This window comes from Aspergillus vadensis, assembly GCF_003184925.1.
Source record: "Aspergillus vadensis CBS 113365 unplaced genomic scaffold BO88scaffold_14, whole genome shotgun sequence".
Lineage (NCBI taxonomy): Eukaryota > Fungi > Ascomycota > Eurotiomycetes > Eurotiales > Aspergillaceae > Aspergillus > Aspergillus vadensis.
In genome coordinates this window covers 656,138-682,353 of record NW_020292052.1, presented here as the reverse complement: position 1 = coordinate 682,353, position 26,216 = coordinate 656,138, and the positions used below count along the sequence as shown (strand labels likewise).

Below are 26,216 nucleotides of genomic sequence, written 5' to 3'. Positions count from 1 at the left end.
GGGCAACGCGGCGTAATAAGCACTCAATAGATGATGTACCTTGATATAAGCAGAAAGCTCCTGCTAAGCTCCCCAACAAGATCGTCTCCCAGCGATCATCCACAGAACACGTTTGTGCCTCGCTATAAGTTGATCACCGTTTCATCCTCAATCATCTGGTTTCCACCGGACGATCAACACCCAGAACGAGCAAGTCACGCAAGGGATGCCGTTACTCCAGATGGAGGATTTGCAGCAGCATTCTTCGCATCCCATACCGCATCACCAACAAGGGCAAGATAGGCCTGGGAAAATCCGGTCACTTTGGTACATTGCGCAAGCAACCCGTTTTGTTGCCTCCCTTGCGATTGGCGATGGATAGATCATGTATTTCTCCGGGTCGAGATTTGATCGGAGTTGGGGAAAGCTTTTGCCCAGCGTGGCACTCTTCCCTGTTGGGGATCGGCCGCATTCCAGTGCCCCGCTGGTAGTGCTCTCTTTGGCCTTGGGAGAATTGATAGCTAGAATGCCGTACGTGTATCGTGCTGCCCCATTGCATTGGATGTGTTATATAAATTTTCCGGTTGGGACTTGGAAACTGCTCGGTTTTTCTTGTGTTTGGTGATTATCCCCTGTCTCATCACCAGGTCCGATGGAGTCAACTCAGACAACCCAAGAAACAACAAACACCAAGTCATCCGAGGACTATATTTCTACGGACAATGGTGACCATGAGAGCAATGATTCGGTCACGAATCCCAAGTTGAGTATTGACATTGATGCCGCCCCAGATGGCGGATATGGATGGGTGATCGTTGCGTGTGTATTCTGGCTACAAGTCCACACCTGGGGTATCAATGGGGTGAGTTCACTGCACTAGAGCTACTAGCATAGCAGCAACAGATTTTCTAACTGCACTAGAGCTATGGCGTCTTCTTGTCCTACTACATGGACAACAACATCTACCCTGGCACGAGTTCACTCGCCTACGCCTTCATCGGCGGTCTCGCCATCGGCTGCGCCTACCTGATGGCACCCGTCACTGTGTTCCTCATCCGCCGATACGGCACCCACGCGACGATTATCACGGGAATCATCATTCAAACAGCCGGACTGATCCTCGCCTCCTTCACCACCCGCGTATGGCAGCTCTTTCTTACTGAGGGAGTTTGCTTCGGCGTCGGCATGGGCATCATCTACATGACCTACCTTGGCGTTCCACCCCAATGGTTCGACAAGAAGAGCAGCGTTGCAAACGCCATTCCCGCCGCTGGCGCCGGAACTGGTGGTCTCATTTACTCCCTTGGCATTGAAGCGATGATCGAGAACCTCGGCCTCCCCTGGACATTCCGAACATTAGCCATCATCTCTTTGGTCGTGAACCTCGTGTGCGCGGCCTTCCTCCGCGACCGCAACAAAGCCACCGCCAGCCGTCATGTCGCATTCAACTTTCCCTTGCTGAAGAAATTCGAAGTTCTACTCCTTATCGGCTGGGCCATTTTCAGCACCTTTGGCTTCGTCTCCATCAACTTCAGTCTACCCAACTTTGCCATCTCGATCGGGTTGACCGCGCGCCAGAGCAGTGTGGTCGGCGCGCTGCATAACCTGGGACAGGGGATCGGCCGGCCTCTTATCGGCTTATTCAGTGACAGACTAGGTCGGTTGAACGTAGCCACAGCCCTGTCCCTGGTATGTGCGGTGTTCTGCTTCGCTATCTGGATTCCGGCGCGAAGTATGGCCGTGTGCTGTCTGTTCGCAGTAATGGGAGGCATGGTCTCGGGAACATTCTTTGCTACAGTGGCCCCCGTGTTTGTGGAGGTGATCGGGTTGCAGGATCTACCCGGGGCTCTCAGCATCCTGTGGTTGGTGCTGGTAGGACCCGGAGCAGCGGGAGAGGCTATTGCGCAAGCACTGCGACGACCGGACCAGGGGATGGATGCGTATCGGCAGGTGCAGATCTTCGCGGGAATGGTGTTTGTAGCGGCAGCGTTGTGTCTATGGGTGGTGCGTGGGTGGAAGGTGCAACAGCAGCGGCAGAGGGCTGTCACTCATACAGCGGGGATGTGTAAGGAGGTGATGGAGGTGGAGGTGAGAGCAGAGGAGAAGTCGGGGTGGAATGTGTTGGAGTTGGCCAGAGAAATGGTGCGGTACTCTCGTGTATAGAGTATTCCTATGTGCGAATCGCGTCAAGCCCTACTAGATACTAGGCTATCACTAGTAGCAGCAAAATTGTATATTAGTACTTGTCTAATTCTACTCAAACAATCTATGGTATAAGCTAACAAGTTCATATTCATCAATCATCCCCAACCATTGCTGTTGCTCTCGTCATCTTCTCACCACCCGTCCCCGAACCAGTCACCAGCACATTAGCAACAAGCCTCACCGGCTGAGGATGATTAAAAATATCACGAAACGTAACATCATAACCATCGTCCTTCGCCAGTCGCGTGATCCGCATAGCTTTGATCGAGTCCCCTCCCAAATGAAAGAAATTACTCTTCGGTAGAACAAGACCGAGCGCAACACCCAAACTCTCCGCGTACCACTTACACACCAAGTCCACCTGCTCACCGCATACCCCCTGCACAAGTGCATCGTCCTCACCAACTCTCCCCTCGTCCAACGGCACCGCATACACCAGACGATCCTGCTGCGCCAGCCCAGCCGCAGCCTGTCGGAGCCGCGTGCGATCGATCTTGCCCGTACGCGTTTTCGGCACGTAGAGGAGTGGGAACATGAACGTTGGGATGAAGAGCCAAGAGAGGGATTGTTTGAGCTTCTGGACCATGGTGCGCATCAGGGTTTGGAAATCTGTTGTAGGAAGTCCAAAAAGCGCCCCGGCAGTATCAGCAGCAGCAGCAGAGTGCTTAGTGAGCCGGTCATCGTAGACAAAGCCCACGAGCTGCTTCGTTTGATCCGGCAAGATGATCACATCGGCTACGACCATGCCTCGCGGTAGGTCTACAGCGTGCTTTAGACGAGCTTCTAGATCGTCTAGCTCTACCCGCTGGCCGCGGAGTTTGACTTGTCGGTCTTTGCGGCCGAGGAGATAGATTGAGCCGTCGGGGAGATACCGGGCTAGATCTCCGGTTTTGTAGCACCGCGATGTAGTTGGTACTGGTGCTGGTGCCCAGACGGGGGGGTCAATGAAGACGGCGCCGGTTTTCTCTGGTTTCTGGAGGTAGCCTTGAGATAGACGTCCGCCTTGGACGACTAGTTCGCCGACGGCACCAATGGGGAGTAGTCGGTTGTGGTTTGCTGGGTCGACGATCCAGGTGCGTGGGCCGAACGAGCGGCCGATGTTCCGGGGGTCGGAAAGGGAAGTGAGGTCCGCGTGCAGCGTGTCGAACATGATGCCTTCGGTGGTGCCGTAGCTGACGTTGAGGTGGTCGACTCGGGGTGCCCAGAGGGCTACTTGCTCTGCGGTTAGGACGTCCCCGCCTACTGTGAGGGTCTTTAGCGTGGGCATCTCGTCCGGGTGGACCTGGGCTAGCACGGCGGCAGTGAGGAACGCGGTGTTGATGCGGAGTGCTGTGCCTGTCTCGGCGAGTCGGTGTAGTCGGTCGTCGTTCCCTGGGATGCAGACACATCCGCCACGGGATAAGGTGCACAGGGTTTCTACGCAGCTGAGGTCGAAGCTGAATGCGGCGAATTGGAGGAATCGGGTGCCGGAGTGTAGTTGCAGCGCTTGAGCCATCTGTTGTACGCATGTTACGATGTCTTGATGTGGCTGGACCACGCCCTTTGGGGCTCCGGTGCTGCCTGATGTGTACATGAGGAAGGCTGGTTGAGTGGGGGATATATGTCCGGATGGCGCAGGGGGTGACTTCTTGGGCAGTTGGTGGATTAGCGGTCCGGAAATTTCCAGCATCTGGGGCGCCGTGGCTACCCAGTGGGGTTCGAGCTTGGAGGGAGTAGTGGTGGTGAGGACGACGGATGTATTGGCCTCACGGAGCATGGATGAAGCTTGGGCGGGAGGTAATGCGCTATCCAGAGGCATGCAGGCTGCTCCTGTTCGCAGTACGGCTAGCATGATGACCACGGACCAGATGGTCTTGTCGAGAATCAGCCCGACGTAGGTATGGGGACGCACGCCGGCGGCGAGTAGGTGGGCTGACAATGCTGTGGAGAGGTGGTGAAGCTCGCGGTAGGTTATTCGCTCGTTGATGCTGCAGCAGGCAATGGCGTCGGGGTACATGCTACTGGCATTGTCGATCAGGTCCGGAAGGCATTGCTGGCTCACCTCCAGCGATTGAGTGTTCCAGGATAGAATCTGGTCGCGACTCGCTCGGGAAAGAAGATTCAGGTCTTTGACCTTGCCTTGCCAGCCGTGATGGACAGAAGATAATGCCTCCTGGATAGCGTCGGCGATATGTCCGGCCATTTTTTCTAATATGTATGCGGTGCGGAAGCGCAGGAAGAGACGCAGTCCTGCGGGGTCCCAGTTTGCGCCAAGGATGAGATCGCACTAGAGTGGGTGGTATTATGAGCAAGATGGTCTTCAATTGGGTACGGGGGCTGGATTACTTACTCTCTTAGCATCTGTTGGCGAAGAACCATTCTTGGTCGCCAGGTCACTCCTCCCATTCCTTCCGTCGAGCAATAGTACTCCAGTGTTATAAGCCCGAGGGTCATGACTATCAATCTCCAGAAGATGTCCTGATTCAACTAGGTCGTTCAGGTCATCTTCACGGTCAATTGTTGTAGCGTAGACGGACGAGCAATGCTGCAGGAGATATGCCGAGTCCTGAGAATCAGCACATTCTTCGTAGCCCATCACCACACTGTCATCGTGGACAAATACAGAGAGGATGATGGCCCAGATGACACGGAGCCTAGGTCCCAGGTCAGGGCCCCATTGAGAGATACTGTTGTCTCCTTGGGGGATCTCGATGGTATGCACCGCATCGTCATCTCGACCTTTCTGGGGAGAGGGAGAGGGAGAGAGACTGGGAAATCGACATGGTGCGGTCACAACCTTACCAACCATTTCGATTGATTGGTCAGGATGCCAATTCTGCTGACAGATAATAGATTGAATGCTCAGAACAGAAGAAAAACCAGAGAAAAGAAGTAGGCTAACAAGAGGAAAAAGATACCGAGAAGAATCCTTGTGTTGTGGCGCCTCCATGGGGGAATTAAGCAATATCGGCTGTTATGCCCCCCTGTCTGATCTCCTTGCATGCAGTTAGGGGGGAGGCGGAACGCGTAGGTACAGACTGGGCGCATTGCCGCGTTATCTAATAGCGTGTGTATGTCTTTAGCTATGCCTTGGGTTTCTGAAGCAATATGATAGAGTATCTTTCTGAGCGTGTGAGAGCGTGGGTGGGTGTGTAAATGATGCAATGGTAGATTGTTGGTTCGTCTGCAACAACTGGAACACTCAATTCTAAAGTGCACTGGTGGTGATTTCTGACATCAACGTGCTTCCTTAATAGCAATGTATCTTGAAAGTAGATTCGAGACACAATGTTCCATCATGCACTCAATTCATTGAGATCTCCCCAGTCAGCATAGCACCCGATGAAACAGCCAGCCCAGAGAGTTTAGTTTGATTGCGATCTCGCAAGATCAGCACCGTAGAGATGCTCCCACAGGAAACAAGACATTAGCAGTCGAATTAAAGTTCGTATTAGTGATTTCTAAATTGGGTTTTAGCTAGTTGAAAAGTAGCCTACATTCTGGAGATCCACAGATCTTAGTGAATATTCAAGGTAATCTACAACAGCCCCTACCCTAAGATGCCGTTACCAACCAGCTTAAACTTTATTGGGACACATTACTATCAATCTTTCTGAAAGGAGAAAGATATCCTACAGCCGTACCGATACACATCTACGGTAGATTTAGGTGCTGATCATTGTTGCAGATTTAGCTAATAGTAACAAGCCGCTGGGTTCTTCTCAGCACAGCCAAGAAAAACCACCAGTATAGCAGATATAAAATACATACAGCACTAGCATGGCATCAAAGATCACTGGGAACTATTAATGGTATCCAACGAACAACTTCTTCATCAATAGCGGTATTCAGTTATGTTGTGCTCTCAACTTAGGGTGTGTAGTTGTAGTTAATCTCCCCCACCCGCTGCTGCCCCACAACCACCACATCAACATCAACATCAACTTCTTCACTCTCTCATCATCTCCCAACCCTCATATGAACTCCATTATCCTCCCCCAACCATGAATCCCACCACCACCACCCACAAACAAGAAATAGAAATATCCCCTCACCTCCTCCATAACCATCCCTTCCTCATTCACCCTCTCTCCTCCCTCCCCACCACCCACTACCCCACCTACACCGACTTTGGCGTGGGCGCCTACATCTTCACCACCCACCAACAAAACCCAAAACCATACCTTCTCCTCCTCCACCGCTCCCCCACAGACAGCTACCCCCTGCACTGGGAATCCCCGGGCGGCGGAGCAGACTTTGCCCTCGACGACACGCTCCTCCGGGCACTATGTCGCGAGGTACTCGAAGAGACAGGGCTGCAGGTGACCAAAGTAGTGGATTTAGTGGCTGTTGACGAGTGGAAGAAACCGCTCCTGGGGGGTCGTCAGGGAGAGAAGAAGGTGATTAAGTGGGGGTTTTTAGTTGAAACTGCTTCGGTAGAGGAAGTGACGTTGAATCCGGAGGAGCATTGTGCGTTTAAGTGGGTGGATGAGGGAGATGTTAGGGATGCTGTTACCGGGGGTGGAGAAGAGGGGATGAAGTTTATTGGGGATCAGGGGGGGAATTTACTCAAGGCTTTTGAGGTGTATCGTCGGTGGTATACTTCAACAACACCGGAGGAAAGGGAATAGAAAGGGAAAGATACGTCCTGAATGTCAGACTATACTATCACTACTTATCGTCCAGACATATCAAATAGGATGGCGGGTCAAACGCCCCTCCTCTTCATGGCCAACTTAAACCCCCTCACAAACTCCGGTACATGTACCGGATTCAACATGGTTGCATGAATGCCCGGACAATTGTAAAACCCGACTTCAGTGCGTGCGAAATCCCTCCACGCCCCTAACTTATTCTCTTCCCAATCCTGTCTATCCAACGCTGCATAGCTCGGCGGATCCGCTACAAACACGTCCAATGTCTCGACCGTTCCCTTCGGTTCGTATGTCTCGCCGTGAACTCGGAAATTCTCTCCGATGTCTGTGATTCGTTCCAATCTCTCTGGATTGAGAGCTAGTGCGCGCACTCTCTCTTTATCAGAGATGTTCAAGACATGCACGAGGGCATCGTTGCGAGTTAACCCCTCCCCTCCATTCTCCTTCTCAAGGCTATGCAGATATTTACCGGCTTCGCCCATCACATCTAGATCAATCAATTCTAGGAAAAATGCAATGTGCAGCAACACATCAACCCAGTTCTGCCCGCGCACGTACTGCCGGATATGCGGCGGGTAGTCGATACTCGCCAGGAAGCGGACTTCCTGGCCCTGGGACTCGAGCACTTTGCCCACTTCGAAGGCGAGGGTCGAGCCGAGCGAGTAGCCCGCTATGGCGTAGGGGCCCTCGGGCTGGGTCTGGCGGATATAGTGGGCGTAGGTGTCGGCTGTTTCTTGGATGGAGTGGAAGAAGCGCTCGTTGCTGTTGTAGCCGCGTGTGCGGAGGGCGTAGACGGGCCTCGTGGGGAATTGGGCTGCTAAAGCGATGAATACGAGAATGTCGCCGCTGCCGGGGTGGATGCAGAAGAGGGGGATTTTGGTGCCGTGGGGTTGTAGGGGCACGATGGGGTTGTAGGTTGGTGGTTGGGAGAGGAGTTTGTCGATGGAGGCGGAGATGGCGGTTGTTGTTGGACTGGATAGAATATGTTAATATGTGGGGTATTTGATAGGGTTAAAAATGGGCGAGGGGGTGGCTTACTCGGTCATTAGGACAGACATGGGAATTTCTACGGGTGCATCGACGGCTTCTTGAATCATGGCTTTGAGGAGGATCAGGTTGAACGAGGTGATTCCGAGATCGAAAATTGACATGTCCACGTTGATGTCTTCGATGGGGATCTTGAGGAGTCCTGCTATGGTGCTTTGCACTCGCTTCTCGGTCTCGGTTCGAGCGGGTCGCTGTGTGGAGTCGCGGTACATTTGGACGATCTTGAGGTCTTCCTCCTCGAAGGAAGCATACTCGCCCTTTTCGAATGCGGTCCGCACCTTGGTCCGTGAGATCTTGCCCAGCGAGGACTTGTCTAGCATCTCCGCCGGCAACGGGATCAAATGGGCGGGTTTTCGCCCCGTTAGGAGTGCAACGGTCTTTGCAATGGCCGTAGCAGTCTCAAAGCGCGTTGCGGCGTCGTCGGCAGTATAAGCAGGGGAGTAGACAATGGCGATATCCTCGCTAGCGGAGCCTGGGGCACGACAGGGGAAGGCCACGGTATACGAGGGCACGACCCCAGGGATGTTCTCTTCTTCGATAGCCACTTCGATCTCTGTGGCACTCCATTTGACTCCGTTCACGATAATAGTGTCTCTAGTCCGTCCTGCTAGGTTCAGATACCCCGAGTCATCCAGCCAGGCGAGATCGCCTGTGATGAACCACCCGTCTTCTGTGAACGCGGCAGCCGTGGCCTCCGGGTTGTTGAAGTATCCCTTGAACACGGCAGGGCCAGACAGTTGAAGCTCGCCAACTTCACCAGGCGCAGCGGGCTCATCTCCAGCCGTGGGACGCATCACGCGCATCTTGATGCCAGGAGTACATGGTCCAAGACAGGCAAATTCAAGGCCTCTGGATAGATCGTAGGATGGCGATGCCCGTGCATGCACGCATCCGGCACATGTCTCTGTCATCCCAAAGCCAGGACTAATCACCTCGCGCTGGATATTAAAGCGGCGCAGTTCACGGGTCAGCCCGTCGATAGTGGCGACGACATTGGCCTCGCCACCCGAGTTGATGCTCTTGAGACGAGACAGATCCGCTTGGAAAGTTGGATTGGCAGCGAGGGCGTCCCGCACCTGCGTCAAAAAGAAGTTGGGCGCGAATGTGTAGGCAATTTTATGAAAATCAAGCAGCTGGATGAAGCGTATCGGATCGCGTAGCAGCTCTGAGGCTGGGATGAGCACTTGATCGGCGCCCAGAATCACTGTGGATTTGTTAGCTGCCGTTATGTTATAAAGGTAGAAATGAAGAACATACTTGCATGCAAATGAATCTCACAAAGACTAGCAACATGGTCCAATCCAACCCAGGTGAGGAATACATCCCCAGGCTCGGTTCCATGGTGATCCTTCTTGCCCTGCAATGCCGTGAGAAGCTGTCCATGGCGGAGTGAAACCGCCTTGGCGCTTCCAGTACTTCCAGACGTTAACATGAGAACCGCTGGGTCTTGTGCTTGCTTTTCTGTTCCACAGAGTGGCATAGTGCCAGATAGGCCATTCGAGTTAGCAGCTTTGTCGAGCACCTCGACCGGAAGCACACGAAGCTCATCTGTGTCCAGAAAGTCCGGGACAAGCCGCTCCGTAGTGAGAACGACGGGTTCCTGCAGCAGCGTTTTAAGGTGACGCAGATGCTTCATGCGCTGCGCAGGATCATGAACAAAGGGGGTTGAAATGGCCGGAAGGAAGCCTGCAAGAGTGGCGGCCCAGAACCATAGAATTGTGTCGTGATGGTTCTCAAAGTGCAGCAGGATAATAGAGGATGCGGAGTTGCTATTGATTTGGCCTAAGAGCCGAGCTTTCTCTGTGGCTTTTCTCTCAAGGTCGGAGTACGAAACACGCGAGGCTTCTGCTCCAGGCGTGTAGAAGGTGAGCCCGGCTTTGGAGCTGGCTGCTTTGGCTAGGAGCTGAGCTAGGTTTTGTACAGTGCTGGGAGACTCAATGGTGGCCACTGGCACATCCTTTGCAGGGATTGACTTGAGTGTTGGCTCAATAGCCTGACCATTGCCCTCTAGAACATGGGGAGCCATCTTGCTTTGCAGTATGTTGATAATGAATAATGAGATTTAGAAGCTGTCTATGCTGTTTAGATATTGATGTGTCGTCATGCTGCTTAAATAGTTTCCAAAGTATCTAGCTGATAAATCCAACCCCGCTTGGTGGCAGGTTATCCTTGCCTGTATCTCCCTCTGCCTCGCTTCAACACGATAAGCATGCCGATTCTGAGGCTCATCAGAGCACGCGCGTTCTGCGTACAGCGGCTACAGCTTGCTTCCCGTCAACGACTCCGACCTCTCCTGCGGGATCATAAATCCCTCAAAGAATCGGCCGATTCGTCTATAGTCATCTAGACTGAACACAGCAGATACGTCTAAAGTTTGTCAGTAGATCATCCCAAGGCTAGTGACGACGGAGGCTTACATTGATCTGGACGGACAATGACGATAGCACCCTTGTCAGGGCTGATACCGAGGTGCTCGTAAAGATGTCCATGACCTCTGTTGTAGCTCTCGTCATCGAAGAATATTTTGTGAAGATCTACATCCCTGTTAGATGAATCGTTTTCCGAGGCCAGTAAACTCACCTCTGATATGGTTCTTCCCGGTGAATGGATAGAAGCTCTGCGGAATCTGCTCCAGTTCGACGCCATGCCGTTTACCATGTGCCACGAGGATTGGCTCGATAAGGCTGTCAGGTTCGCCACTTCTCGAGCGGAATTTCTGAAGAGGGCTGTCCTCGGAGCCGAGATACTCTCCAACCTGTACTCGGTCAGTATACTGCTTCATTTTGGCAAGGATTATCCTTCTAACGTACAGATTGCAGTGCGGCCATATTCTGTGACACGCTGAGATCGCCCACAAACGCCATCACCCTCCAGCGGCCATCGGACTTGAGCGATGCAGCAAGCTGCAGCGGTTTGGCGTCACAGAATCGCACTACCTGCGCACTAGGCAACCTCATTCCCACCACGACGTTTGTGGCAAGTTCGGTCGACACGCCCGTATCGGAAGTAATAGGCGATTCATCATACTTGGCCGTCAAACCTGCAGTATATTTCCCAGACTTGATAAATCCCTCTTGGAATTCCTGGGGTGTTGCACTCCCCTGAGAGGAGAACAACTTGGCGAAATACCGATCAAAGTTAATCAAATCAATAGCCACCTTCTGCCGCTCAAGCACATACGTCTCCAGCAATGAGGGATGCGCCAAGCCCTTTAGCACTGAAGCAAGCTTCCAGCCCATATTGTAACCATCTTGTAAGCTGACGTTCATGCCTTGGCCCGCCTTTGGCGAGTGCGTATGACAGGCATCGCCCGCAAGAAAGACACGGTAATCCTTGTGGAAGAAATCGGCATGGCGCTGCCCAATGGCGTAAGCAGACCACCAGACCGTCTCAACAAACTCAATCTGATACGGAGTAAAAATCCGCTTCGCGGCGTTTTGCAGATCTTCCAATCTGACATCCTTCGCCTTAGTGCCAGTCGGAAGCTCAATGTAGAATCGGGTCAGATTGTAGCTGTCTCCTTCTCGGGGTATAATCAACAAATTGCCTGCCTTGGACCGGATGCTGGATTTCTTCCGAATATCGGGGAAGTCCGTTCGTGGAACCATGTCCATGACACCCCAGACAGCATCGGTGCTATCTCCAATCATATTGTATCCTAGCGCTTTGCGCACCGTACTATGTGCGCCATCACATGCCTGATAGCATCAGCAATAACCCTCTCAAAGAGTAAGAGATAACATACCAAAGCATACTTTGCCTCGAAACTCTCCACCTTCCCATCCTTCTCCGCCGTGACTTTAACCGGATAAGCTTCCGGCCCCGCCGAAAGCTGACTCTCATCAACCCGAACATCCTTAACAGTATACCCGTAATCGATCTCCTGGTTGTTATGCTTCTTCATCAGCTCAATGAGAAGCCCGTTGATGCGCGCCTGGTTCAGAATGACATGTGGCTGATGAGACAATCCGGGCTGCGTATCTGCCGTCTTGCCCGTGCGACGTATAACTCCCGAGCCACTATCATCGGCCCAAAACACGACCTCCACCACATGGTACGACTCGCGCAATAGCTCCTCGCCAATGCCGAAGCTCTCAAAGATTTCCACCGTGCGGCATTGCACACCATCTGCTTGGCCCATCGTCATGGGGCCATCCCGCCGCTCTAGCACTTTGCAGGTAATGCCATAGCGAGCCAGCCAGGTAGCTGCGCAGAGACCTGCGGAGCCGCTGCCACAGATTAAGACGTCAACTTTTTGTGTCATGTTGTGAGTTATTTTCCTTTGTGTCTAGATTTTGTCTATAAGAGGCAGTCAAAGAAGGTGAAGAGTATCCTATATATGATAAGCTGGAATGCGCCTGACTGGTCATACTTCAATTGCCTCCGGGATGGATTCCGAGCTACCCCGGAATCGATCCCGGGGTCGGCACCTGCGCGGCATGTGTGTCCGTGCCTCGGGCACTGTCTGCACCAATGATCTTCAGTGTACTCAGTGACCATCTTCTCCGCAATCCGGGGTCCGGAGATACCGGTGGCAGTACATTATACCGGCGTGCAAGTTGGTGTCTGAGATTGAGAGGATAAACAACTGTGCTCATGCCATGCCTTGGAGTGACCGGCGGAGTATATGGCGCTAGGCCGAATGGGGAAGGTATGCGAACGGTTGAGATGCCGAGACTCGCAGCTTTGATACATATCATGATTCACTGCGGAGAAGTAGCACATTTTAATTGTGGAGGACTCTAATTTAAAATATTAGACCAGGGCCATTGTGTCAAAGCTATGTTAGCGAATGATCCTCGGTCATTTGTCGACGAAACGCTACATCATGATCCTTCGGACTCTGTCCGAGCTTTTATTGTTCCATGACTTCTATGATATCTCTGGAAAGCAAGGATATGAAGTACGTTGTTGATTGCCAGAAACCCACCATTGGGTTTCTAGATGGCCACCAACGTGTGGAAGGCGCTGACCTCAGCTACAGTGGAAAGGAGCAATGTTCATAACAATCATCTGATTCGTCATAGTTCGACTAAACAAACCCTCTGGACCAAGCTGTACCAGTATGCATAAAGGTGCCCTCATTAACTGTGTCCCAAATCGTAATATATGATGCTCGTAACCCGTCTTCACCCACAGTGGGTAGGCGCCATCTGTATCCACTCCCAACGCCAGCGCCGGTGCAGTAAACGCCTCATGTCTTGCGAAATGCAAGCGGACGAGAGAATAAAAAGCGTATCCATGCGATATCTTACAGGAAGTACTCACTGCGGCCCGGCCGCGACGTCGGCACGTGTCGTTGATCGTCACTGACCGCGCTGAAGAGCTTGAACGTCGGTTTTAGATCGTCGTCGATCTCGCACACGGAGGCGAGGTTGCCGCATCGGTAGCAGTAATTGGGAGCACTCCACACGGTGACCACGTTCTGGTTGGCAAAGTGATACTTGTAACCCTCGTTGACCAATTGATGGGCTCGGGCGATCAGGGTCAAATCATTGACATGGCAGAACTCGTCTGCAACCTTGTCTCCGAACAGCCAGCCTAGAAGGGTCAGTGAGGAAAATAGCGCATCTTGTGGACGAATACGTACCGGCTCCTCTGGGACTCACTGCCCATGTCTCCACATCATCGGGGTCAGACCAGACCAGGTCACAAAAAGCACCTTCGTGCGGAATCTCTTGGGCTCTCGCGACCACCCGCACTTGATCCAGTGTTCTAATCTCTGGGCTCAGTCCACCGTGCACACAGAGCACCCTACCATCGATGATGGCGCCCAATGTCATGAAATCGAAAACCTGGCAGCAAGCCTTCCATACGGACGCATTGCCATACTTCTGAAAGCACTCCTCGTAGAAACCGTAGACTTGAGTGATCTGGCGAGACTCGTGGTTACCGCGTACCAGCGTAACACGATCAGGATACCTACATATACTATTAGAATCGGTGCAGCCCTTCCAGTAAGTATAACTCACTTTGCCTTGAGGCACAGCAGTAACGTAAGGGTCTCCAAACTGAAATACCCTCTGTCCACGTAGTCACCAAGGAATACAAAGTTTCGATTCAATGTAACCTCATTCGAGCCTGCGCTGGAAGACCGACCGCGCTGGCTGTTATTCGAGCCCGTCTCGTCGGCGAGGTCATCCGAGTTTCCGGAGTTCCTCAATTTCTTGCGCAGCTTGGGGTCGGTAATGGTGGAAGGGGGTTCGATGTCCTCCGAGGTGATGACGGAAGGCGACGTTTTAGGCGGCTCGACGTCTGGTTCATCGGGCATGCCTCCAGAGACCCGGAACAGCTCTAACAAATCGTAAAATTGACCGTGAATATCTCCACAGATGGTCACAGGTGTTGACACCGGCTGAATGTTCGACTCTGGAAAATGCGACCCGTCAGTCTCTAGTGAATCGGTCGCCACCTGCTCGAACTAAAGCCCACCTTCCATCATAAACTCCTTGACGATCTCACAAAGCTGTTTCATATGGGACTCCGAGAGGTATTTGCAGTCCTTTGCGGCCTCCAGCCACTCATCAGGGCCGGCATTGCGCTTCAACTTGGCCGGTCCCGGCTGAGGGACCTTACTGTCCACCATGATGAACTTGTGCGGTTTGAGTGAACAGAGTGGGACCCGTGCAGTAAAAGGCAGAAATAAAAGTAGTAGTAATGAATGAACTAATCTTTCCAAGGAAAGTCGCTCGCATACACCAGAGCACACGGGTTGCTTAGCGGGATGCGCGCCGGCGGTCTTTCCCCGCAGGGGATGTTGGCTTTGGGTCAGTGAAGATGCTCACGCCAATTCCCGGGCTCGGTCACGTGGTGCGGGCGGAATCTCATGCACGATAACAGCTTCATCACTCATTCAGGCACAGCGCCACATGTGATTGCGGCTGCGGAGTGACTATCTTTCTGCTTTCTTTCGCCTTACAGCATACTGTATATCTATCTTTTCAGTTCAACATTCTCGTCCCACTCCCTCAGCGATATTCCCATCCTCTAGTTTGGGCGGAAGTCCCAACACATCATCATATCGATCATGACGCAGATCCCTGCGGGCAAGTCTACAGGAGGTGTTCTCCAGATTCCCGCAGCTGCCACTCAGAAGAATGCCTCTGCGACACCAAAGAAGGCTCCAAAGCCAGCTGCGCCCCGATTGAAGCTCCTCGTCAGACGTCTCCCACCCGGACTAACACAAGCGGAATTCGAGACAGCGTTGGGCTCAGAATGGAGGGTTGGCGGTGGGAAGGTCGACTGGTTCCAATACAAGCCAGGAAAGGTTTCTAAAGAGTAAGCCAGCATTGCATTCTGTGAAGACTTCCGCTAACAGTATGCTGTATAGTCCGGCCAAACCTTCTCGACCCTCGCGTGCGTATATCCATGTCATGTCCAGCGACCACACTATCCCGCTCTCGAACAAAGTCCGTCAAACGTCCTTCATAGACGCCCGTAATACTTCCAATGACCCTGTCCTTCTGGGACCCCCGTCTCTGGAATTCGCACCTTATGCCAAGATTGCCGGAAATCGGTCGCGCAAAGATGCCCGTCAAGGAACTATTGATCAGGACCCTGAGTTTATCGCCTTCCTCGAGAGCCTCACGCAGCCACTTGCTAAACCGCCTCCTGTCGATTCTGGCGCTGATGGTGAGGATAAGAAGGAGACAGTGACAGTCACACCTTTGGTGCAATACATTCGAGAAAAGAAGGCCAACAAGGCGAAGGAGTCCAGCAAATCTAAACACAAGTCGGACAAGGACTCCAAGGGGGAGAAGGTCCAGGCGAAGAAGCTGCTACAACGCCCTGACAGGGATACCAAGGACTCTGCTTCTTCAGAGAAACCAGAGAAGAAATCCAAGTCGGACAAGGCTACTAAGGAAGCTGTGAAGGCCGCGAACAAGCAGGCTGCTAGTGTTGCTGCCAAGCAAGCCGCGAAATCGTCACCCGCGCAGAACTCCCCTAAGGATACACCACAGACATCTACAGAGCGGAAACGCGAACGAGGAAGTGTCGCAGCTGCTGCCAAGATCCTGCAGCGCGACCTTGGACTCGCACCGTCCGGTCGCCGCAGGGGCAAAGCCGCTGCCGCCGATGGAGATACGCCAAAGTCTGATCAGAGCGGTACTGCGACCCCAGATACGAACAAGAAGGAGACGCCGTCCAGACCATCTAAGGGGTCGACTCGGGACAAGTCAAAGGGCAGCAACACACAACCACCCAGTGAGCCATCCGAAGCGAGTACCCCAGTCAGTACTACACCTAAACCGGCAAAGTCTGGGAAGGGGAAGCAAGCATCGGCAGGACCGGCGGCGACCGCTACCCAAGCATTCCTTAAGCACGCCAATCCATCTCAGGGCGTTACCGAGCCGCTCCTAGAAGCAGCATTCGCTCCGTTCGGAAAGGTTCTTAAAGTGGAAATCGATAAGAAGAAAGGATTTGGCTACATTGACTTTGCAGAACCCGACGGACTTCAAAAAGCCATCGCTGCTAGTCCTGTCTCGGTCGCGCAGAGTCAAGTTGTCGTTCTAGAGAGAAAGGCCAACCCTGGCGGAGAGAAGAGGCGCGGCAAAGGCCGTGGTGAAGCCCAAGCATCGTCTGGAGGCGGCGGCGGCGGCGGCGGTGGTGGTGGTGGTGGTGGTAACAATAGCCGGGGAAATAAGTCCAATGAAAGCGGCTCAGGGGGCAACTCGTCTCGCGGACCACGCGGAGGACGAGGTTCTAAGAGTAAAGGAGGTCCCAAGGGAGGCGGCGGCGGCGGAGGAGGAAACAGTGGTGGCAATGCCGGGGCTGCGAATGGGAATCACCCCGAGAGCAAGGGGAATTCCGATAGTAAATGAGCCGTTATGATGATACTTGTAGTGATGATAATACCAGCAGTCGCCTCCATGAATATGCCAGCTTTTATGAGATAACTATTGATATCCCACAGAATAATAGTAACTACAAAGTTAGCTTCGGATGATGAAACAGTACATACTAGACAACCACGGGTATTGATGTAAGTCACCTCGGAATGAACAAGGATATGAAAACCAAGCCTAATGCCAATGCATAAATGAATACTCCACACACACTATACAACTGTTCTTTTTATACTTTGTTCAAAGGTACACCCTGCAGGGGCATCTGTGGGGCCGAGAAACGGCGCCCCACTCCATACTATACCACTATGTACCATCTAGATCACTTACATACAGTCGAGCCTTCATCATCGCAGCATACCAATAATATCTCCAATCTATCGTATTAAACATTACTACCTAGTACACTATATTAACTTCCCAAATTACACAATAATTAAGCACCTTCCCTACGGCACAATCCCCACCGTCCCCCTCTGAAACAGCCCAAAAGCCTTCATATTCTCCTTCCACTCCACCCTCGCCTTCTCCAAAGCCCCCCTACCCATACTATTACTACTACCACCCACCTCATCTCCTCCCCCATCCAAGTGCTCCAACACCACCGGCCTAAGTAACCCACACTCAACCTCCACGACCGTCCCACCACCTCCCAACTCCCTCCTCAAATACCCCGGCCACTCCACCCCAAAAAACCCATAGATCCTCAACTTCCGCAACTGCCTCAGCCTCGCCAACGCATGCACAAAGAGGATATTATCCCCGAGGCCTCTCGCCTCATCGCCTGGTTCCATGTGCGTGAGCCAGGGGATGTTCGTGTCCCATCCTATTTCCAGATATCTTAGACCGGTCGCGTGCTCGGAGAGGTTGTGGAGGAGGACGATCCATGACCAGATGGTGGAGCTGGAGTTACTCCAAGGAACGAAGATGTGGAGGGAGCGGAGGAGGGAGGTGTTGAGCGGTCCGATGGAAGTGATGTGGTGGTGGAGTTGGGTTGGGTGCGTTGTTGAGAAGGTGTTGTGCGTGTAGAGGATGGGGAGGGCTTCGGCGTGGATTTGTTTGCAGGTTAGGAGGATTGAAGGGTGGAGGTTGTTTTTCTTGTTGCTGTGGTGGTGTGGGTGGTATAGGTGGATTGGGTTCTGGGTTGAGAATTGTGGTCGGTTGTTGGCGATGTTGTTGGTGACGGAGAGGGCTCGGTGGTCGTGGTCGTGGTTGGTTAGGAGGTGGGTGTAGATGAGGAGACGGAGTTCTGGGGGAAGAGTTAAGAAGAGGTTTGGTTTTGGTGGTGGTGATGTTGGGTGGTTAAGTTCAGTTGGAGCTGGAACTGCAGCTGGCTCTGGATATTCTAGGAGTATAGTAGATGAGTAAAGACTAGGAAGTGTTGGTTTGAAAGTTGGAAGTTTACGTGTTAAGGGGGATGGTGGTGATGGAATAGGGTCATGGAAATTGTAGAAGGGTACTTTGGTGACATCTTCCACTGTGATGGCCATGACGGTGCTGTGCTATGCTGGCCTACATTGCGAGTTCCAACTGCAACTGTCCTTAAGATAGTCAGTAGATAAATGCAGAATGTTGGGCCGGAGAATATCGGTGAGATTGAGCGCTATCACATGATAGTACACCGGTTTCCTGGAAGGGCTATATACTTTCGGAATATACTCTACCAGTAAGTTCGGAAGATCGTACCGTATCATCGATCGTTTCAACCGCCTGTCCTATGATGATGGCCAATAGCAGGCACTGACTTTATCTACGATATGATCATTGATGGAAAGGATTCCCGTCCTCTAAAAAGCTACAAATACCGACTGCCGCAGACCGACATTGATAAGTACTACTCACGCAAATCCTCGCATGTTCGGCAATGTACTTCATTACAAAAGAGGGTCGGAGAAATCTAGCGTGTCAAAAAGCATAATAGTTAAATCATAATTTTCATGATATTGCGAAGTTTAATCGCATTAGCCTATATTCAGCGAAACCTTCGAGAGCACCCTTTATACGCGTTGATTTGCTTGAATCTATACCTTCTGCGGAGGACTCAAGGTAAGACAGAGCAACAGCCATATCAATACTGGGCCGTGTTGTTACTCTGTGGAGTTACTTGAAAAGCTGAAGAGGAATCCATAAGGTTCTCAATATGGTTGATGTTGGCGTTAGGCCATGGTTATAGTTTATATAGGTACTAGTACAGAACCAGTCACAGGGGATTTGACAACTCGTAACAGATAGCAATCACGTGGGGAAAGTGCAGGACTGGTCCAAAACAGATCCATTCGTCTGTTCGCTTTCACTCTGCATTCGAGAGCGCTTAATCGTACTATTTCAGAGGGAATGTTCGGGTGTACAGATATCAATGCTACGAGCGAAAGTAGATATGGTTTGACGAAGAATTGGGTATCATTTGGCTATGCTAAGAATTTGCAAAGGAAAACAAGATTGAGCAACTCCATACTCTTGTACACCAACATTAAAGTGTAAGAGGGGACACCTTTCAGACCTCCTCGACACCCACCAAGTCCGACCGACCGAAGTCAAGACATCATGACAAGGTAAAGATCATCACCACTCCCTGGACCATTGCACCGACACCCGAAACAAGTCTACCGAGATAGATTGTAACAGAGCGTGCAAATGCAAAGTCGAGTCGGAAGTAAAACGGCTTCACTTTAGGGCATCGAGGACATAGCAGTCATCAGCAAGGGTGGAGATTCTGTGGCTCTTTAGAAGAGCTCAGAGGTGGGACGTCTACTCTAAAGTGATTCTTTGAACTGTAGGCAGAAAGTGGTTAGCTGATGATTCTCCAAAGTTGCATTGTGGAAGGCTGAAAGGCTCTTCCCAATGTTAGGGGGGAGGGAGACTAACGTAGAGTCGCTTAATTTTCTAAATGAATGGGGGGAACGAGCCTTTTATATCTGCGCGGTGGACGCTCGCTTACGCTAGCCACTAGCGAGGTCATGTGTTTTGCCCGTTTTTCCTTGCTGTGGGACTGGATCGCCCAATCAGCGCCCGCGAAAAACTCTTTCCTTCTACCGGCCAGACCGTCACTTGGAGGTAGAATTCGCGTGTTACTGCTTCATGAAGCTTCCATGCCTGATTCTTTGACTAACAATTATTATTCTCAACTATTAGTTAGTCCCGGACGGAACTTGCCTTCATGGTTGTGCCGCAGTAAAGCCGACGCATTTGGTGCCTGAGGACGGGAAGTATATCTATGAATCAGTTCGGCACAACCACTTTCATAAATTATGCTTGTATACAATAGACACTCCAACAACACCAACAGATCTACAGCCTACTCCAAGCCTCTCCGTTCCCCAACGAGTAAAACTATAGCGATTTTTTTAAGCGAATACGCGATACGTGCCCCGGCTGCATCTGACTTCAGCGCAAAATTCGGCCTGGGTCTCAGCTTGGAAAAGTAGACCCTATATGGGTCAATACGGCATTCATCCTGAGACGATGCTACCTCTGCGGACAAAAGACCTAGAAAAATTCATCTACTTTACACATGATGTATACATGATTGAAATCTGCTACCCGAAACAGTCTGTTTCTACTAGATTGACTGTCGGCTACCCTGCCGGGTAGCTTAGTATGGCTCATTTTTCAGTCTACATGGTGCTCCGATGAGCGTATCAGGACCAAACCCCCTACAGCCATGACCGTTTGGGACTGATGGCCAGCTCACCCCCACAGCACAGGTTCTGCCATGTTTATACTGCCGGCACAGGGTCTGACCTTCCGGGCACCAGGGTCCTTGTGCTAGAGGATCTGCTTCTTGGAGAATTGATGTAACAAGTTCCGAGGTTTATCCTGCCATGGAACACCAAGTCATCGCTCGGCTATATTTATCGGGAAATTTCTAGTCAAGAAGGGAGCAACCTAGTTGACAGCTCCTTTTTGCAGTTGCTTGCAGGAATTATTTTGCATTCTTCTGGATGAAGGTCTAGTGTATATCCTTAGAACTACTCTAACCATAAGCTGCAGGCATTACCTTATATTCTACGAGATTGATGAAGAATGGAAAAAACTCATGATGTGTTAAAGGTCTTACTTAGCATAAAATGCAGGCGTCCGGAAAAAGTTACTTCCAAGGACTAACTAGAGAGTATCGACAGAGTTACGCGGGTACGAGTTTCCGATGTAGAGTAAGGCTAACATTGTTATTCGTGCAAACTGCACTGGCAATAAAGTTCGAATTAGGCGTTTTAAAGCCCGTTTCACGATCGACCCCCCGGGGTGAACAAGGCACAGACATCTTCTTGTTCGTTCATCCATCATGATCGTCTCCATTCCTGCTCCACCTTTACCCAAGAATCGGTCGAGCAGGGTCCTGGTGATCAGCAGTCCCTGATGCTTATACTTCCGTCGGGCTCCAGCGGCCAATCTTCCCACCAAAGAGAGCATCTCATCCGATGTTTCGACCAAAATTCGAGGCGGGTTGGAATTTTCCAGATCCCGAATGAACCTACAATCAACCAGGCGCTACATCACATTGTTTCAGAGACTGAACAGGTGCATCATCGATAGGCTATCAATGTCTTCCGAATCCATGCCAGCCTTGATGGCCCGAGGAGCCAAAGGTATATAAACCTCTCCCATTCCCACTGAATATTTTCTATCATCATCAGCATCGCATCCCATCGTATCTCACACTCTCATACTCTCAAATTCTCAACATCTAAAAGCAAATCAGCTTCTTATCCAGCAAAATGAAGTTCACTGTCGGTTCTGCTATGGTGGCTACCACCTTCCTCTCCGCTGCGAACGCCGCTTTCCCCTCCATCCCCAACATCCCCGAGACCTGCTTGGAGATCCCCCAGGTCATTGGCAACAAGCCTCTCCAGCTGCTCTCCTACTTCCACAAGGAGGTCTGTGAGAAGAACTGCACTGCCACCATCAACCAGCACAACCAGTACCTCCAGGAGTCGGTCTTCCCCCAGATCATGAAGGATCTGGACCAGAAGCTGGACGTGCCCGCCTCCGAGCAGGCCTCTTTCCAGAAGATCCAGACTCAGATCAACGCCGCCATCGAGAAGGACTGCAAGTCTGAAGGCGACAAGCCCCTGTGCAATGACCTCGAGGGTCTGGCCAACTACGGCCTCTGTGCGCTCAAGGCTAGCCAGCCCATCATCATGAACAACATTGGCCAGCTCCAGGGCTCCATGAACATCACCGACGCCGACTGCACCAAGATCAAGCAGATCGACTCTGATGCGACTGTCTGGCAGAAGACCCTGCCCGGTTACATTGACAAGTTCGCTCAGGAGTGTGAGAGCGAGAAGTCGAACTAGAGGTAAGGCAGTTTGCCGATCCAATGCAAAGCACTGCTAACTGTTATCACCAAGGTTCGCGAGACCAAATCTTGGGTGATAGAAGCTTGCTATGTCGCAGGGACGTATAGTGTTAGGAGATCGGGAATCTTTGGCTTTTTGGATTTAGTCTGACGCTGTTGCAGCATCTGGGATGCTTGCCGTCGCTCCTTTGGACGCGTCGAATCGCAATGAGGAATGTCATTAAGTGTGCCTGACATCGAAAGGTTTTCCGTCAGGTACTCTAGTTTAGATTGTGAAATGTGATATTTTCTTGCTTTTCTGTACCTGCAGTGATATTGTCGATCGTAATTTGCTGGTGCCTGAAATTCGGGGTTGAACCCCTGGCGCTCACGTGCCTGAGGATCATCCGCGGCGGCTTCCGAACTGCTGCTTATCTCCATCCGATAACTTCATCCGATAGTGTTCCCTTACCAACTTCATCAAATAACAATCTCCACACACTCTTTCCATTCCCCTTCAGACTGTCGTGACACAATGCGGGGTGTTTCCAGTCTATCTCCTTGCAGAAAGCACCCTTGCCAGCCCCCGAAAGAACCCCTCTGAAATTGTATCTACTTCACCGAACATCAGTGGCATCAAGGGCACCCCAGACGGATCCACTGAGCATGTCGGCATGCCATCCTCGGTACCATGCCCCGCCCTAAAGTACACCCAGCCAACCGTTTAAGAGCCTACGAAGCTTGCAATGCATGCAGGTCAACGAAAAAGCGATGCAGTGGGACATTTCCATGCTCGAAGTGCATCAGACTCGGACGCGCCGATACATGCGTGCCTAGACCACGGTCCGCTGCTCAACGGCCGACTGCAAACACCCGGATCCTGCGCCGCTATGATTCTGGGCGTCGACCAGCCACAACTCTTGGTGCAAATAGCTTGGCAGGTCGGGCAGATTCCGCTAGCTTCGAGGCTTCGGAGCCGAGTCGATCGACAGTAGATACTCAGCCTATGTCCCCAGAAACATTACATAGGACTCATCCACGGATGCTCCGCAATCTACGTGGCGAACGAGGTAATATAGCACTAAAAGGACTGTATCGAGGTCTGTAGCTAATTAGTCGCATTCGGCAGTCTATGTGGGAAAGGCTGCCTCCTTGTCCTTTCTGCAACTAGTCCGGGACACTGTATCACAGTATATTGGGCCGTCGCAATTCTCGCACAATGTGAAAAGCGAAGATATGCTAGAGACGGAGACACCACACGGGACACCACCAACGCTAGAGAGTAGTCTGGACTCATATCAGCTACTCCAGTACTATCAGACATATAGCTCAGCTACGAGTGGCTTCATCCACGTCTTGTCAAGTGCAGAGGCTATGGAAGTTCTTGATGCTTTAATTGAGCCCAGCACACATCCAGATAGGACAGAAATGGCAGTCGCAGGTATGATAATTGCCATCGGGGCACAGGCCAGCAAACGCACTGTTTCTACCGAGCAAGCCGAGCGCTATTTCTTCTCCCGTGCTCAACGCAGCGCCTTTGAGGGGATGTTGGAAAACCCCAGCTTGACTCTGATACGTTTATTCCTGTTGATGTCCTTCTACATGCTCGGTGCTTGTCGTCGGAATGCCGCCTTCATGTATCTTGGCGTGGCTGTTCGAGCTGCTGTGGCATTGGGTCTTCATCTTACCGAGCTCGCGGATGCCGTGCCTAGCCCTGAGCAACACCAGAGAGTAAGGGTGTGGATGAGTGTTTATAACCTGGACCTTCTAGTAAGCTCTATCCTTGGGAGACCAGCTGCGACAGCTGCTCTGCGTTCGGAAACAGAGGATGGTCCTATCCGTTACGCACTCCTGGAGGGCCATATGTCGATGGGCTTGGTTGCCTCCTATGGGGTCTCGAGGATCTTGGAGGATATTATCTCGTCTATGTACAGCAAGGACGGAGCCTCGGCTGAGCTCGCGGACTCGCTTTTAGCCAAACTCAAACAATGGAGCGATGAACTACCGGGGCCATTGGTGGAGCCTCCTAATCTTGACTTCGACGAACCCGCTGCGCGAACCCATATCATCAACAATCTTCACGTTGCTTGCATTTACCATTTCGCGGTAATCACGGCGACGCGACCCTTTCTGGTTTCAGTTCTGGGCGTGCGACTGGCAAGGTTGCACAATGACTCTACGGATGGCACATCGAGTGATTTGTTGCATGAGGATGCAGCACATTCCAATCTTGCAACTGCTTGCATTGATTCAGCCTTGTACATGATACAGACATGTTCTGAGGTGCACCGCTCTAAACTAATGCTAGGAAACATGTGCATACTGAAGGCTTTTGTATTCGCTGCCGCCTTGGTTCTCGGGTTCTCGATGTTCTCTCGGAAAGAGGCGGAGCCCTCACATGAACAGGCTTACGGGGATGCCCTGGAGATTCTCCGTGTGCTTTCGGAGCAGTCCGCCCAGGCAGGCCATTACCATGAGATACTTAGCTGCCTGGGCAATGCTGTTACTGAGCAGCGTCGACGACTTGTACAGCATTCCCGCCAGAGTAAGGGACGATATGTCAGTAAACTTTTTAGTCTGGATGATCGCAGGCCCTCGGTGGAGCTACAGGAAGGGCTAGACACGCCATTGTTAAATGGCGTTTCTGCTATGTCCCCTGGGGCCGGCATCTCGGATCCATGGGCTGGCATCCAACGCCTGGGCTTTATGGACTCTTTGGAGATTGATGCAGCGTATACTGGCCTCGACGGTATGCAGCTGCCGGTATGGGATAGTTTTCCCTTCGTTGGCGAGGCTTTTCAGCTGCAGGGCAGGATGGGTGATGTAACTTAATGTAGTGTGCATACGAATAACGCCTTGACTTATGATCTATTTATATCTATTGATCTATTATCTGGCAGGGGCTGGTACAATTTTTCATGGTTATTAATCGGTTGTGAGATGTTCTCGAGTGGTGCTGCGGTTATTCAGACGCTCTGGGCCTTCGGGCTCTTTTTCTCTTTTTTTTTTTTTTTTTTTTCTCTGCCTGATTATCTACCTGGTAACTATTGTATATTGTAGTATTGACTAGACTAGTGTACACTGTACTGATACTATTTCACGTCTTCTGCGGACACCAATAGTAATTCGAATAGACAGGAGCTAGTAGTGTTACTTGAGGAATACAAGAGAAACTACACAGTGGATATATATACCTTCATTCGCCACCTACAGTACCTTTCCAATACAGACCACAAGGACAGAATACTGCATAAAAGTACCAAGACAGGTTAAGATACATATGCCTTTACACACTGCAGGGCCACAGTGACCCAAAGAAAAGCAAACTCGCATGTTTGCCACGAAAATGGATCATTCAAAGAATCGATTCTCCTCGATGGTTCAAACTGTGGGGCAGGCAATTAGCCAGCCTCATATTACAAATATTGTACACTATTCTTCAACAGCTGGCCTGCTGGCCCAATGGTAAGGCGCTTGACTACGGATCAAGAGATTGCAGGTTCGAGTCCTGCGTAGGTCATTTCTTTTTGCTTTTTTATTTTCCTTCCCACTCACTCACAGTCTGCCATCTATAGTCTATTTATTCTATATACACCTCGGCCACTCTTTCCCCTCTCCATAACTCCACCAGCTTGGTGTTCCCGACCGTACCATCATCACACCTTTCAAGTCTATCGCTGTCAAACGGTGCATGGGGTATGGGTATGACTCGTGTCAATTCTGCACAAAGGTTTTCTTTTTTTCCCCTAGACCCTACATATGCGCATGCGCTGCATACTGACTCGTGTGCGTGATGAGTGATGCCTGACGAAGGTTGTCAATGTATCCTGTGAGGCCGTTCCGTCAGCCAGCCTCTGCACGCATCATGCTGCAGGATGTGAGCGAGACAAATCAATTGCCAATAATATCAGTCCTTTCATTTCCGACCCCTCCCAACGGCTTCACGCGCTACAGTGAACTACTAGTAGTTTAGATGGTGGTTGGTGGCCGTCTCGTCTCCACCTTCGCAGCTCCAGCGGCCCGCTGAGCGGGTCGTAGATGCATCTTTCTTACTATCAGAGAAGCCTGATTTGTCTGCACCTCTCCCTACAACAGCTGGGGAGTATGCTAATCCTCGCCGGTCTGTCTTCTCCCCGCCCAATACTAGATGATGGCGTTGTTTAGCATGTCACTGGCGAATAATTCTCCTACGACTGCAGCCACTCCCGTTAGTGCAGGCAACCGGCG

At 51.5% G+C, this 26,216-nt stretch overlaps 10 protein-coding genes and 1 non-coding gene across 11 annotated transcripts; 6 read left to right on the top strand and 5 right to left on the bottom strand.

Moving 5' to 3' along the window:
* Positions 1 to 628: 628 nt before the first annotated feature.
* BO88DRAFT_464410 (MFS transporter) lies at positions 629 to 2,170 on the top strand (the record flags this gene model as incomplete). The annotated part of the gene is made up of 2 exons (XM_025711313.1): positions 629 to 841; positions 901 to 2,170. The coding sequence occupies 2 exons, from the start codon at positions 632 to 634 to the stop codon at positions 2,140 to 2,142; spliced, it is 1,452 nt and encodes a 483-aa protein (XP_025562117.1). The 3' UTR covers positions 2,143 to 2,170.
* A 105-nt stretch (positions 2,171 to 2,275) lies between these two features.
* Positions 2,276 to 4,972, bottom strand: BO88DRAFT_464409 (nonribosomal peptide synthase; the record flags this gene model as incomplete). Its single annotated transcript, XM_025711312.1, has 2 exons — positions 2,276 to 4,450; positions 4,514 to 4,972. 2 exons carry the CDS (start codon positions 4,970 to 4,972, stop codon positions 2,276 to 2,278), a joined length of 2,634 nt encoding a protein of 877 aa, XP_025562116.1.
* A 1,194-nt stretch (positions 4,973 to 6,166) lies between these two features.
* On the top strand, positions 6,167 to 6,794 carry BO88DRAFT_390520 (NUDIX hydrolase; the record flags this gene model as incomplete). The annotated part of the gene is made up of 1 exon (XM_025704954.1): positions 6,167 to 6,794. A coding segment is annotated over one exon (628 nt), but the record flags the coding sequence as incomplete, so codon positions are not given.
* A 77-nt stretch (positions 6,795 to 6,871) lies between these two features.
* Positions 6,872 to 9,891, bottom strand: BO88DRAFT_390515 (NRPS-like enzyme; the record flags this gene model as incomplete). Its single annotated transcript, XM_025704953.1, has 3 exons — positions 6,872 to 7,790; positions 7,857 to 9,069; positions 9,123 to 9,891. 3 exons carry the CDS (start codon positions 9,889 to 9,891, stop codon positions 6,872 to 6,874), a joined length of 2,901 nt encoding a protein of 966 aa, XP_025562114.1.
* Positions 9,892 to 10,094: 203 nt separating this feature from the next.
* On the bottom strand, positions 10,095 to 12,129 carry BO88DRAFT_488782 (putative phenol 2-monooxygenase; the record flags this gene model as incomplete). The annotated part of the gene is made up of 5 exons (XM_025712636.1): positions 10,095 to 10,232; positions 10,283 to 10,399; positions 10,446 to 10,620; positions 10,676 to 11,563; positions 11,611 to 12,129. 5 exons carry the CDS (start codon positions 12,127 to 12,129, stop codon positions 10,123 to 10,125), a joined length of 1,809 nt encoding a protein of 602 aa, XP_025562113.1. The 3' UTR covers positions 10,095 to 10,122.
* A 676-nt stretch (positions 12,130 to 12,805) lies between these two features.
* Positions 12,806 to 14,610, bottom strand: sitA (TOR signaling pathway phosphatase SitA). The gene is made up of 4 exons (XM_025706968.1): positions 14,298 to 14,610; positions 13,838 to 14,234; positions 13,456 to 13,787; positions 12,806 to 13,406 (listed from the first exon to the last, which is right to left on the bottom strand). The coding sequence occupies exons 1-4, from the start codon at positions 14,449 to 14,451 to the stop codon at positions 13,117 to 13,119; spliced, it is 1,173 nt and encodes a 390-aa protein (XP_025562112.1). The 5' UTR covers positions 14,452 to 14,610; the 3' UTR covers positions 12,806 to 13,116.
* A 118-nt stretch (positions 14,611 to 14,728) lies between these two features.
* Positions 14,729 to 16,782, top strand: BO88DRAFT_390507 (putative nonsense-mediated mRNA decay protein Upf3). The gene is made up of 2 exons (XM_025704952.1): positions 14,729 to 15,143; positions 15,196 to 16,782. Exons 1-2 carry the CDS (start codon positions 14,893 to 14,895, stop codon positions 16,685 to 16,687), a joined length of 1,743 nt encoding a protein of 580 aa, XP_025562111.1. The 5' UTR covers positions 14,729 to 14,892; the 3' UTR covers positions 16,688 to 16,782.
* Positions 16,783 to 17,112: 330 nt separating this feature from the next.
* Positions 17,113 to 18,362, bottom strand: BO88DRAFT_405753 (uncharacterized protein). Its single transcript, XM_025706967.1, has one exon. The coding sequence runs from the start codon at positions 18,199 to 18,201 to the stop codon at positions 17,161 to 17,163; it is 1,041 nt and encodes a 346-aa protein (XP_025562110.1). The 5' UTR covers positions 18,202 to 18,362; the 3' UTR covers positions 17,113 to 17,160.
* A 2,855-nt stretch (positions 18,363 to 21,217) lies between these two features.
* BO88DRAFT_69891 (uncharacterized protein) lies at positions 21,218 to 22,053 on the top strand. Its single transcript, XM_025713065.1, has 2 exons — positions 21,218 to 21,297; positions 21,411 to 22,053. Exon 2 carries the CDS (start codon positions 21,427 to 21,429, stop codon positions 22,006 to 22,008), a length of 582 nt encoding a protein of 193 aa, XP_025562109.1. The 5' UTR covers positions 21,218 to 21,297; positions 21,411 to 21,426; the 3' UTR covers positions 22,009 to 22,053.
* A 411-nt stretch (positions 22,054 to 22,464) lies between these two features.
* BO88DRAFT_436175 (Zn(II)2Cys6 transcription factor) lies at positions 22,465 to 24,935 on the top strand. The gene is made up of 2 exons (XM_025709547.1): positions 22,465 to 23,059; positions 23,119 to 24,935. Exons 1-2 carry the CDS (start codon positions 22,681 to 22,683, stop codon positions 24,819 to 24,821), a joined length of 2,082 nt encoding a protein of 693 aa, XP_025562108.1. The 5' UTR covers positions 22,465 to 22,680; the 3' UTR covers positions 24,822 to 24,935.
* Positions 24,936 to 25,437: 502 nt separating this feature from the next.
* On the top strand, positions 25,438 to 25,509 carry BO88DRAFT_t163. The gene has a single exon. It is a non-coding gene; the product is annotated as a tRNA-Arg (tRNA).
* Positions 25,510 to 26,216: the final 707 nt, after the last annotated feature.

What these genes read in the sequence shown, in the direction of transcription:
- BO88DRAFT_69891 (XM_025713065.1), top strand. Translation starts at nt 21,427, where the DNA reads ATGAAGTTCACTGTCGGTTCTGCTATGGTGGCTACCACCTTCCTCTCC.
- BO88DRAFT_405753 (XM_025706967.1), bottom strand. Translation starts at nt 18,201, where the DNA reads ATGGCCATCACAGTGGAAGATGTCACCAAAGTACCCTTCTACAATTTC.
- BO88DRAFT_390507 (XM_025704952.1), top strand. Translation starts at nt 14,893, where the DNA reads ATGACGCAGATCCCTGCGGGCAAGTCTACAGGAGGTGTTCTCCAGATT. An exon ending in CCAGGAAAGGTTTCTAAAGA is followed by an intron (nt 15,144 to 15,195) that starts GTAAGCCAGCAT and finishes TATGCTGTATAG; the next exon opens with TCCGGCCAAACCTTCTCGAC.
- BO88DRAFT_436175 (XM_025709547.1), top strand. Translation starts at nt 22,681, where the DNA reads ATGCCCCGCCCTAAAGTACACCCAGCCAACCGTTTAAGAGCCTACGAA. An exon ending in CAATCTACGTGGCGAACGAG is followed by an intron (nt 23,060 to 23,118) that starts GTAATATAGCAC and finishes CGCATTCGGCAG; the next exon opens with TCTATGTGGGAAAGGCTGCC.
- sitA (XM_025706968.1), bottom strand. Translation starts at nt 14,451, where the DNA reads ATGGTGGACAGTAAGGTCCCTCAGCCGGGACCGGCCAAGTTGAAGCGC. An exon ending in CAAGGAGTTTATGATGGAAG is followed by an intron (nt 14,235 to 14,297) that starts GTGGGCTTTAGT and finishes CGCATTTTCCAG; the next exon opens with AGTCGAACATTCAGCCGGTG. An exon ending in AGTGAGTCCCAGAGGAGCCG is followed by an intron (nt 13,407 to 13,455) that starts GTACGTATTCGT and finishes TGACCCTTCTAG; the next exon opens with GCTGGCTGTTCGGAGACAAG.